We start from the raw sequence: 11,506 nt of genomic DNA, 5'->3' as shown, positions 1-11,506 counted from the left end.
ATTATATTTTGACAAACAGAAATTTTTTTCGCCAAGGGGATTAAATTATAAATGAAATAAATATAAACACAATTATTTCATAGTTGTTACATTTTTGTGTTTTGTAACTTTAACACCGTATTTGCTAACATTATTATGGTGAGGGTGATCTCGAAGCTTCCGCGAGAGGCCCTTTTTTATTTTAGGGAAGGTACTGCTCGTCTTCTGTTTCACATTCAGTTGTACTATCGTCGACAAGCGTTGCACGTGGGAACTACTCAGACAAACTCACTTCCAATCATTTGAAAAGTAAGGTTTTTTATGTTCTTTATTATCTTTCTGTTACCAGTATTCTGCAAATATTGATATCCTTATTGATGAGGATCAGTTTCGTTTCAAAAAGGCGAGATAGTTAGCCTTAATGATTGATTTGTTCCATGCGTGGTATTTGTTAACCGGTATCACTTTTTTTCTTCTTTTCAAAGATGTATCGGCTACCAAGTCTTCTGAGAACAGCAGCTCTTCGCCAAATTGCTCCCCAATCGTACAGAGCTTACGCTAAAGATGTGCGTTTTGGAGCCGAAGTAAGAGCAGCCATGTTGCAAGGAGTAGATGTCCTAGCTGATGCTGTCGCAGTCACCATGGGGCCAAAGGTAAATATCAAAGTGTATTTTTTCTGCTCTCAGATTGTTTCAAACTTAACTAACTATGTGTTTATTAACAGGGACGTAATGTTATTCTGGAGCAATCATGGGGATCACCAAAAATTACCAAGGATGGTGTGACTGTAGCAAAGGGCATTGAACTGAAGGACAAGTTCCAGAACATTGGTGCCAAATTAGTTCAAGATGTTGCAAATAACACAAATGAATCAGCTGGTGATGGAACAACTGCTGCAACAGTTTTGGCCCGCTCAATCGCAAAAGAAGGTTTTGAAAAGATCACTAAGGGTGCTAATCCTGTTGAAGTTCGCCGAGGTGTTATGCTTGCTGTTGATTCAGTAATTGGTAACTTGCGTGCTATGTCAAAACAAGTTACTACTCCAGAAGAAATTGCTCAGGTACCTTAATTTCTAATTTTTGTATCAGACATGTTTCTGAAGACAACATTTGATTTTATTCAAGGTTGCCACTATCTCAGCTAATGGTGATGAATCAGTAGGGAAATTGATTTCTCAAGCAATGAACAAAGTGGGACGTGAAGGAGTTATCACTGTGAAAGATGGCAAAACCTTGATTGATGAACTTGAAGTCATAGAAGGCATGAAATTCGATCGAGGATATATTTCGCCCTACTTCATCAACACAGCAAAGGGTGCAAAAGTCGAATATCAGGATGCTTTAGTGCTGTTGAGTGAGAAGAAAATCTCATCAATCCAGTCAATCATTCCTGCTTTGGAACTAGCAAACCAACACCGCAAACCTCTAGTCATTATTGCGGAAGACATCGATGGCGAAGCTCTTAGCACGCTAGTTGTCAACAGGTGATTTTGTCAGCTTGCATTTTTTTTTTTTTTTCTATTGTTCTCTAAGAGCATTAATAGAAAAAATATATATATTGTTGTGCAGGTTGAAAATTGGACTCCAAGTTGTTGCTGTTAAAGCGCCTGGTTTCGGGGACAACCGCAAAAACACTCTTCATGACATGGCCAATGCTACTGGTGGCTTGGTCTTCGGCGATGAGGCAAATCTTGTTAAACTTGAAGATATTCAGTTGCATGACTTTGGCCAGGTTGGAGAAGTTGTTGTTACCAAAGATGACACTTTGCTGTTAAGAGGCAAAGGTCGTAAAGAGGACATTGCCCAACGGGTTACCATGATTAAGGATCAAATTGCTGAAACCACGTCTGAGTACGAGAAGGAGAAGTTGCAAGAACGACTAGCTAAACTCGCGTCTGGAGTAGCTGTTTTGAAGGTATACATTTATTTTTCATCGAAACATGAGAAAATGGTGTTTCTAAAATCAATTGTCTCTAGATTGGAGGTTCAAGCGAAGTAGAAGTAAACGAGAAGAAGGATCGTGTCAACGATGCCCTCTGCGCCACCCGAGCTGCCGTTGAGGAAGGCATCGTTCCCGGTGGTGGTACTGCCCTTCTTCGCTGTATTCCAGCTTTGGATAAACTACACTTCGCAAATGAGGATCAAAAAGTTGGCATTGACATTATTCGTCGAGCACTAAGGATGCCTTGCATGACTATTGCAAAAAATGCTGGGGTAGATGCTTCAGTCGTCGTCGCCAAGGTTATGGATTCGGAAGCCTCTATTGGTTATGATGCGCTCCGAAATGAGTACGTCAATATGATTGAACGCGGTATTATTGACCCGACCAAAGTTGTTCGCACATCTCTTACTGACGCCGCTGGAGTTGCTTCTCTCCTTACTACTGCTGAATGTGTCGTTTGCGAAATCCCCAAAGAAGACAAGGCCGAAGCAGGTATGGGTGGTATGGGAGGCATGGGCGGTATGGGTGGAATGGGAGGCATGGGTGGAATGATGTAAAGTCTCATATCCGAGTCAGTTGTTTTGTTTCCGGCCCCTTATTTTACTTCCCCCTTCTCGATTGTTGTGGTGTTGTCAAGTTGTATAGCGGTAATTGTTGGATACTTTCATTCCTCGTCCTGTTTGACATCCCAGTTTATGCAATCATGTTACTGCTCTTCAATCTTGAGTCATTCTTCGATCTGGAAGGAAAATTTTCAGCATACAGCGTAGTATTCGACAAGCGCTCGTGATGGGAGACACAAATGATCGTTTTTTTTTTTTCGTAGTAAATCATTATAAAGTCCTAACTTTCTAAGGAAAAAAAAATAAATGAACAGTTTTGTATATTTTGGTATTAATTTCGATGATGAGTTTTGGATAATTAATCTGGCGTCGATTTTGTCAAAAGGTTACACCAAATGCCTATAATGGAAAAGAATCTTAATCAAATTGTTCGGTATAGTTGAAAACAAGGAAAGTTATATAACCTGCTATGTTTGATTATAGCCAATTTGAGGTTACAAAGAACATGCTTGTCATTGCAGATTCAGGGAACATTAAAAACTTGGAATAGCAAATATCTATTTCAAATGACATGTTTTTCGTGATTAAAGTCAAAATAGCGTTAAATTTAAAACTTCCGACAGGAATATAATAGTCATGCTGTAATCCAGGGTTGCGTCTGCATTGGATGCGTACGGAACATTGTTGAGTTTAAGAAATTCGATATGCCTCTTATCGCAGTTAATGTTCAGTAACTCTTTAGTCAGTTCCTGTATTTATTAAACTTTATTAAATATAAATCCGCAAGTACTGCAAGTGAGCAAGTCACCAACTTCTCTTCCCATTGCCCAAACGCCCATGTCGATTGTCAATGCCATTTGCCCATTCTATTGCCCGGGGCCGCGGTGCCCGCAGGTCAATTTTCAAGACACGATTTCAGCTTTTATCTGGCAACGTGTTACACGTTCCCTTTGGTGTCTGCCATTGCCGAGTCTCGTGTTGCACTTTTAACTTCAGTCGGTTTTTTCCTTCCAGACCTGATTAATTATGGCGTTCGGCGATCTTAAAACCGAAAAAGGTGTTAAGGCATTAAATGATTATCTTGCCGACAGAAGCTACATTGAAGGGTACGTATTTTGTTTGCTAGTATAAAATATGTCTTACCGGGTACCTATATTCTTTATCTAGTCTTTACGCATGGTATTTTAGTACAGCTACGATATTTTTCATTTCTATCTCATATTTTTAGATATGAACCGTCTCAGGCTGATGTGACGACGTTCAAAGCTCTGGGAAAGGCTCCTGCCAGTAGCCACCCTCATGCTCTTCGTTGGTACAATCACATCAATTCATTTGGGTCTGAAACCAGCAAATTTCCAAGTGCCTCATCTGCTGCTCCAGTAGCAGATAGCAAGCCAGTGCCAGCTGATGATGATGATGATGATGTTGATCTGTTTGGTTCTGATGATGAAGAGGTAGTCTTGCTTCATAATTGTAGATGTTCTTATGTCTTTATAATTATTTTTATTGGTAAGGATGAGGCTGCTGAGAAGATTAAGCAGGAAAGAATTAAAGCCTACAGTGAAAAAAAATCCAAAAAACCTGCTCTTATTCCTAAGTCATCCATTGTCCTAGATGTTAAACCCTGGGATGATGAGACAAATATGGAAGAAATGGAAAAATCTGTCAGAACCATCACATGTGAAGGACTTATTTGGGGTCAATGTAAGTTATCATATTCTTTTAGACTGATCAGTATTTAATGTATGTTATTGTCTGTTTAGCCAAATTTGTACCATTAGCCTATGGTATCAAGAAACTCCAAATCGGATGTGTCATTGAAGATGACAAAGTTTCAGTAGATTGGCTGACTGAAGAGATTCAGAACTTCGAAGACTTGGTTCAATCCATCGATATTGCCGCTTTCAATAAAATTTAAAACATGTTTTGAGTGAGTTCAGCTGGATCTGTTATCAGATATTTTGAAAGCTAATCATGCAAAGTGCCTGGTTTCACCATTACTGGCTGGTTGGAATACACATGCTGGATCGGAATTTTTTATTTGATTTAAGATTTCTCGAAGATCTACATAACAGTTATAATGAACACGTAAACAGCGCTGTCGCATTTGTTTCTAAGTCTATAATAATAGTTTATCTATTAGCGTAGCTGATCATCTACCTTTTTATACGACAAGGAAATTCAGCTTCCCATTTCAGGAAGGCATTTAAATATAATTTATTTAGTCCTTTTCTTATTCTGGTTTTCGATTATTTGATCGCCTATTTTCTATTTCCGATTTGCCATGTTACCATTGCCAAATTTTTCTTAAAATGCATACATTTTCCTTGAATTGGCAACGCTGGTGTACTGTATAAAAACCAACAATTTTGAAGGTAACTTAAATAAACCATTTGAAATTGAAACAGCAGAGCAAACAAGTTAATAGGCAATAGCTCTTCATATCAGTGTCCATTGTGTTCCTATGAACGTAATGCAGGATGGAATCGTCATTGGCTGGTATTCTTTTTGGCTGGAACGTTATTAGGTTTCTCTATGGACTTACGGTAACATTTTTCATAATTGGTAAGGTTATAACGTGGTATAGAACAAAACAAAAAGTTTCTTGTAGATTTCGGGAAATTGTGGTTTTCATGTTGCATTATCTTTTTGAAAACGAGAAACGCAATTTCCGTAGCCAACAAATTTAAATTGGTTCATGAAATTGTTAGTTAAACTTTCTTATTGAAGAAAAAATCATTGTAGTTACTGTATTTGTTACAATGTCATTCCCTTTAATCTAGATAGTTTGTGTTAAGAGCCATTGTTTCCTTTTCGTAGTACTGTTCAGATTTTAAACAAAAATCACTTTTCAGAGCATAGGTATGGGATTTTGAACCAATTTTTCAGACAAACTGTTACCTACCTGTGGCTCCAGCTGCTGAGACAAACTATATAATTGAACCAGGTTTCATTTATATGTTCTTTGTCTCTAAAAGATTTCTAGCTTTTGGTTGTTTATGTTTTTATTTCAGAATTATTTATTTTTGTGTGTGAAATGTTCCTTGGCAAGTTTCTATGAGATTTGACCTTACCAATCACATATGAAAAACAATATTAGCAAGTAATTTGTAGAAGTTACAGGGATAAGGCAGATGTAAAACCAATGTAAAAAAAACATTTTTGTTTTTAAGCAGTAGATGTTTTAAACTTAATTTTTGTTGGGGACTGATCGCCAATCTTAGGAATTGCCCTGCAAGTTATACCATCGTTTTCCTTATTTACCTTCCGACCTATAATATTAGCGAACTACTTTGCGGGGTATCGATATTTTATGCTAAAACCGAGTGATCAAATAAGCGAGTGGGTTTTCCTTGATTTTTTTTTTATACAGTTTGCCATCCAACTAAAAAAGCATCTAGTAAATCCCTTTGAATAGATGCGGCACAACGAATCCCGTAAATTTGAATGTATTTTCAATATTTAGAAAAGTTGTCTTAGTCTTAGTTCAACGCATTTACACAACATGCATAAGCATTCAGTATAAGATAAAATAAATGTTTCGACTTAGTTTGATTAAATTGTAGTCGGTTAGGTTTCGACTATCAAACACGTTTACGCATGGAGCTACACCATTGGTACATGATACTCCGGTACATCAAAGATGAGTTGCCTTGTTCTTGGTGGATCTTTTTTCCCCGTTTTGTACAGCAGTTTAAAAGCTCCTGTCCCTATGGACATTGGAATCCCCATGATGATACACTCACTAACACCAGTGATTTCATCTTCTTGGCCGTAGTAAGACGCGTCAAATAAATGATCGGATGTTCTCTCGAACTAGCGTGGAGTAAAAAAAAATAGAACCTTTATAGTTCAAATCACGTAAGAATTATTTGGCGAACTTACTGATGCTAACATTAAAACGGACTCTTTCATCTTAGCCAGCCCGTGTCTTGTTATTCCCAATATCTCGCCTCTGCAACTCATTAGATCGGACAATAAAGCGACATGACGACGATCTACACTCATGCCATGACTTTCCATGGTATACTGAATTTCCTTAGCAATTGTGGCCCTAGATTATTGAAAAGGAAAATTTAATTAACTTGAACTTTGAATTTTAGGGCATTTCAAATTACTTGGCAGCTTCGATTCCCAAAGTGCTAAAAACTTCTAGGATATTATTGGATGTAGTCGAAGTTCCTTTTACACCGTAAGTCGCCATGACTTCGCGCATGTTGTCACCCTCAACTAAAAGATAATATCTCGGTGGCTTTTTTCTATCATCGACATTAATAACTGCTCGGCTGACGGTTGGTAAGCCCTGTATCCAGAAATGAAAATAAATTAAAAAGACATAACGTTGTATATAGAATTATGGTAACAACCTTAATGACGATCTTAGGCAGTTGTTCTTTGAGGTTCTGCATCACGTGATACATTGATGACTTCGCAGTTGGAGCAGGTTTGACAATAACTATCGTTTCACTAACCACTTTAATGTACGACGGTTTAATTTTAAGCTTACACGTGCAGAGACTGAAATCGGGAAAAATCGTAATAATAATTCAAATTATTAATAGTAATGACTAAAGTATTGTTTTTTAATGCTTGTTTTTTTCAGACCTCCACTGGATAGAATTTGCATCCACCTCAAGTTTCAATAAACGGATTCTATTCATGTCCAGTCTAATAAGCATGAAACAGTCATCGGGGAGATAAACTTCTTCGAAATATTCCGTCACCTTTTAAAGGTAATGATCAGATATAAAGTTATAAAGCGCAAAACTATTTGTTTTTACCTCTCCGAGTAACGTCTTTTCTATTCTTCCTTTTACACGGCGTGCGTATTCAGGGTCGTTATCTACTAAGAGACTGGTGGAAATAACGGGCGTACTGATGGCTTTTGAAGCATTTATGATTTCCTTAATTCTAAAAGATTGAAGAAACTTAAATTTTGAGCTGCAATTCTTAAACGAAAGAGAGGGGGGTGGGGTGTACCTTGGAACTCCCTGAGTGATGTTCATCGATGCTACACCAGCAAAGTGAAAAGTTTTCAGCGTCATCTGAGTGCCCGGTTCTCCAATACTTTGCGCGCAGAGGGCTCCAACTGCGGTACCTTTGACAATAAACGAAGGTTTGAGTTATCTAGCGTGACAATAGTCTACAATTTGATACCTGGTTCAATCTTAGCCCGTTGATACTTCTCTTTCGAAAACTCACAGAACTCTACAAGTTGACCTACGGTAATACGCTCAAGATGTTTTTCAACTGTAAGGAGCGACCGACCTTCCATGTTGTAACGCTCTCGCACCTTTTTGATTCGTTTAACTTGGTTTTCAACGAAAATTCTGCAAAGCGCATACAACATTAAAGAAATTGAAAACGTCAGGGAAAACAGATAACTAACCGCAGTTCGTGTTGGAAGTCGACTCCAAGTGATTTGAATGGATCCGTCTCCATAATTGTGTTAAAAGCTTGCTGCAATTCCACATGATCCAAGGGTTCTTCATCGGCATACGGAGACGCGGCTTTGATGTGGTCAAGAGATCGTTGAAAATCGACAGGGCGATCTTTCGCTTCCATGTAAGTTGGATCAAGTCCATCCCCTCCGTAAACAAACTGAATGATCTCCCCAGTGGAGTTCCTTACGGTAGAATCATATTGGCAGCAAAGATCTTCCAATGATTTTACAAGTCGCCGTTGCATGTACCTTAAGGGCAATTTTTTAATTTATAAGGACCGTTGTAAGCACCATCACAACTAAAATTTTAAGCTACGAGTATACCCAGTTTCGGCAGTCTTCACGGCAGTATCTACCAATCCTTCACGTCCACCCATGGTGTGGAAAAAAAATTCTGTGGGCGTCAGTCCCGAATAAAAACTGTTTGAGACAAAACCTTTTGCAGCCGGGATTTTCGAATGCCGTTTGAAGTGAGGCAAACTGCGATCCTCAAAACCATTCGGAACTCTTTTGCCATTTAAGGCCTGCTGGCCGACGCAGGCAATCATTTGAGAAATATTAATGTAAGATCCTTTTGATCCACTTTTAGACATAACTAAAGGACTGTTGCTAGGATGTAGCTCTTTCTTGCAAACTTCTCCGGCCTGGTCACGGATTCCAGAAAGCTCTGCATACAAAAGGTAATGAAAATTGTTTGACTTAAAACATCTACCAAGAAATGAAGAAAAAAAAAACCTTTTAAGATCTTCGACTCCAATGATTCTTCTTCGTTACAACCGGGTAGACATGGAAGTTGACCTAAGGTAAGTTGACGAATGTATTCGTCGCACTTGGCGTAACCATTGTCCAGAAGCGCCTGCTTCTCCTTTAACAAAGTTTTACCTGAGAAAAAGGATAATGAAATCATTGTTTCACACCAAACGAAAACTATTATTTAAAAAATATAACCAGGTGTGACATCTCCAATCCCGATTGAGAATCCTCGATTCATCATGTAATACGAAGCTACACGACAGAGTTTCCACATAGCCTGGATGGCGTAATCCTCTCCATAGTCACGCAAGAGTACATAAAAAATGTTGATTTTAGAACCAGAGCCAATGGTAGACTTGTCTACGCATCCGGCTAACAACTCAGAATTTCGGACCAACAGGAATCCATCGTTAGCGCATAGTTCCTCATTCTTTTTTGAATATTCCTTCCCCTTGGTTCTAAGATTAACTTTAATACGATCTCCAGGGTTCGGACGGAGTATCAAACTGAAAATCTGTTTCCCTGACCAGAGAGCAACCGGTTTTTGTATACACGGAGGCGGCAGCTTAATCGTCATATTCACTTCATCACCTATAGGGTAAGTTTATATTAATTTGTCAAACGATATCTTAATCAAGGGCATACCAGCAAGCATTGATGCAACCATTTGGCAGGTCTTGGCTCTATCAAAGAAAGCATCCTTCAACGTCAGTAGGTACGCTCCAGTAATGAAATCCTGTTTAACATTATTACTTTACATTTTGTTACATTTTTATTATCGAATAGTTTAGAGCTGAGCTGCGAAGTTTTCACCTGAATAGCTGCTATCAACAATTCGCCATTGCGCGGTGTGACCAAATTATACTTGTTTCCCATGAGTATCCAGGCTTCTGCTCGGGCTTCTTCTGTTTGAGGAAGGTGAAGATTCATCTCATCTCCGTCAAAATCTGCATTGTAGGGCGTACAGACGCACTCGTTAAAGCGAAAAGTACGATGCGGTAAAATCTTTGCTCGGTGGCACATAATAGATAGCTTGTGCAAAGATGGCTGGCGGTTGAATAAGACTATATCTTCATCCATCATATGCCTTTCGATCAAGTCACCGAACTAATGAAAAAAAAAAAAAATAAAAAATAATTAAGAAGATAAAGAAAGAAAAATATTAAAGAAGCATTTCATTAGACGTTTAATCATGTTTTACCTTCAGATTGCGGGCAAGACTTTCGCGGTTTCCATATTTCAGAAACTTTTTCAGGTCTGAACCTTTTTCCTGAAGGTAATTAGCGCCAGGATGAATGTCTGCACCATTCCTAACTAACTTTCGCATAAGCTCGATGTTAGCCTCATTGACGCGAGTAGGAAATGTTAGGATTTTAGCAACTAATTCTGGAACGCCAACTTGATCAATCCGCAAGTTTGGGTCAGGTGAGATAACCGTTCTGCCGGAGAAATCTACACGCTTTCCCGAAAGATTTCCACGAAATCGTCCTTGTTTGCCTTTGAGACGTTGAACTAAGCCCCGTGATGGCTTTTTTGGCTGCATGTTTAACGGGATGCCAGATAATTCGCTGTTGATGTATAGGGCACACTGTAGTTGCAGAAAATCCCAGTCTTCCAGAATCATTTGACTTTTGGCACCGGAGAGGCGATGCTTAACTATCACATCGTTCAAGAAAACAATTTCTGTCAGTTTCATTGTTAAATCATCTTCATTTGTTCCTGATTTCAAATCGGATACTACAGAAGGTCGGATGCAAACCGGAGGGACTGGTACACGAGTGAGAATCATGTCTTTCGGATGTCCATGTTCAGGATTCATCACGAGAAATTGAATATCTTCATCGGGAATTCTTTCAAGTAAGTGAAGAACTTCTAGAGGATTTAATATCTTGATCAATCCAGATGATACCATTGGCTCAACTTCTTTGTTGAAATGAATGGCATTCTCATAAGCTTCTAGTTCTTCCTTAACAATGACACTATCCTTTTTAAGACTTCTAAACTTCTCATGAGAAATTTTCAGCATACCACATTTCTTGACCATTCCATTGATATTGTTGCACTTGGGACAACACGATACTTTTTTACACACTTCTTGAATTTGCTTCCTCAAAGCTTTCTTGGTCAAATATGGAATCTTTGAGTTTCTTAACTTTGCTCGATAAACTTTTCTCATTTTCTCATTTAGCAAAACATGGGAGCATGTTTTGCAAATTGTTTGAAGTATTGTTATTACAGCCTTGAAGTAGCCCACATGGAAAACAGGGAGTTCCAGATCTATGTAGCCAAAATGGCCAACACATTCTGCCAAGCCTTTTCCACATGTCCCACATATTGCATCTTTAACACTCATTCCCTAAAACAAAAACAAAATATATGATAAAATACTTATTTAACTTATTTGAGAAAAATACCATTCTCCTGTCCAGCATTCCATACTGCATAGGTGTTCGAGAAGCATCACGGTTGTACAAATTCTGAGCTACTATTTGAATATGGGCTTGTTGCTGTATTTGTTGTGGACTCTCAATTCCAAAGCTTACTCTGGCACTAAATGCGTATCATTGGATATTTACGAATTAGATTGGGACTTCTTTAAATACAGGTAAATATACTTGCATTTTTCTAATGACGTCCGTCTCTCGGTATTGTTCCTTAACCATTTTGTTTATTTAATTTTGTGTTATATTTAAAAGAAGAAATTAAAAGAAGAAATAAAAGACTAAAAATTAAAAAAATTAATAAAATGACGAGGTAAAAACACGTGGTTAACCGGTGCCAATTCGACCAAGATAGGCTTTCACACTGTGATGAATTTTGTTTCAAA

General features: G+C 38.3%; 3 protein-coding genes and 1 long non-coding RNA gene across 4 annotated transcripts; 2 read left to right on the top strand and 2 right to left on the bottom strand.

The window, feature by feature from the left end:
* The first annotated feature begins 128 nt into the window (after positions 1-128).
* Positions 129-2,806, top strand: LOC116928797 (heat shock protein 60A). The gene is made up of 6 exons (XM_032935914.2): positions 129-288; positions 465-632; positions 704-1,039; positions 1,104-1,462; positions 1,548-1,893; positions 1,956-2,806. The coding sequence occupies exons 2-6, from the start codon at positions 465-467 to the stop codon at positions 2,475-2,477; spliced, it is 1,731 nt and encodes a 576-aa protein (XP_032791805.1). The 5' UTR covers positions 129-288; the 3' UTR covers positions 2,478-2,806.
* LOC116928824 lies at positions 2,619-3,304 on the bottom strand. The gene is made up of 2 exons (XR_004397386.2): positions 2,948-3,304; positions 2,619-2,882 (listed from the first exon to the last, which is right to left on the bottom strand). It is a non-coding gene; the product is annotated as an uncharacterized LOC116928824 (long non-coding RNA).
* Positions 3,305-3,418: 114 nt separating this feature from the next.
* LOC116928809 (elongation factor 1-beta') lies at positions 3,419-4,516 on the top strand. Its single transcript, XM_032935931.2, has 4 exons — positions 3,419-3,589; positions 3,712-3,937; positions 3,998-4,187; positions 4,247-4,516. The coding sequence occupies exons 1-4, from the start codon at positions 3,510-3,512 to the stop codon at positions 4,399-4,401; spliced, it is 651 nt and encodes a 216-aa protein (XP_032791822.1). The 5' UTR covers positions 3,419-3,509; the 3' UTR covers positions 4,402-4,516.
* A 1,400-nt stretch (positions 4,517-5,916) lies between these two features.
* Positions 5,917-11,489, bottom strand: LOC116928781 (DNA-directed RNA polymerase III subunit RPC1). The gene is made up of 17 exons (XM_032935886.2): positions 11,299-11,489; positions 11,094-11,229; positions 9,881-11,035; positions 9,493-9,786; positions 9,325-9,415; positions 8,875-9,270; positions 8,662-8,808; positions 8,251-8,593; positions 7,873-8,175; positions 7,641-7,813; positions 7,464-7,581; positions 7,265-7,394; positions 7,089-7,207; positions 6,851-7,001; positions 6,602-6,786; positions 6,369-6,537; positions 5,917-6,299 (listed from the first exon to the last, which is right to left on the bottom strand). Exons 1-17 carry the CDS (start codon positions 11,340-11,342, stop codon positions 6,090-6,092), a joined length of 4,164 nt encoding a protein of 1,387 aa, XP_032791777.2. The 5' UTR covers positions 11,343-11,489; the 3' UTR covers positions 5,917-6,089.
* Between the last annotated feature and the right edge of the window lie 17 nt (positions 11,490-11,506).

The sequence above is a fragment of the Daphnia magna genome, linkage group LG8 (assembly GCF_020631705.1).
Source record: "Daphnia magna isolate NIES linkage group LG8, ASM2063170v1.1, whole genome shotgun sequence".
Classification (NCBI taxonomy): Eukaryota; Metazoa; Arthropoda; class Branchiopoda; order Diplostraca; family Daphniidae; genus Daphnia; species Daphnia magna.
This window is presented reverse-complemented; position numbering and strand designations above follow the sequence as displayed.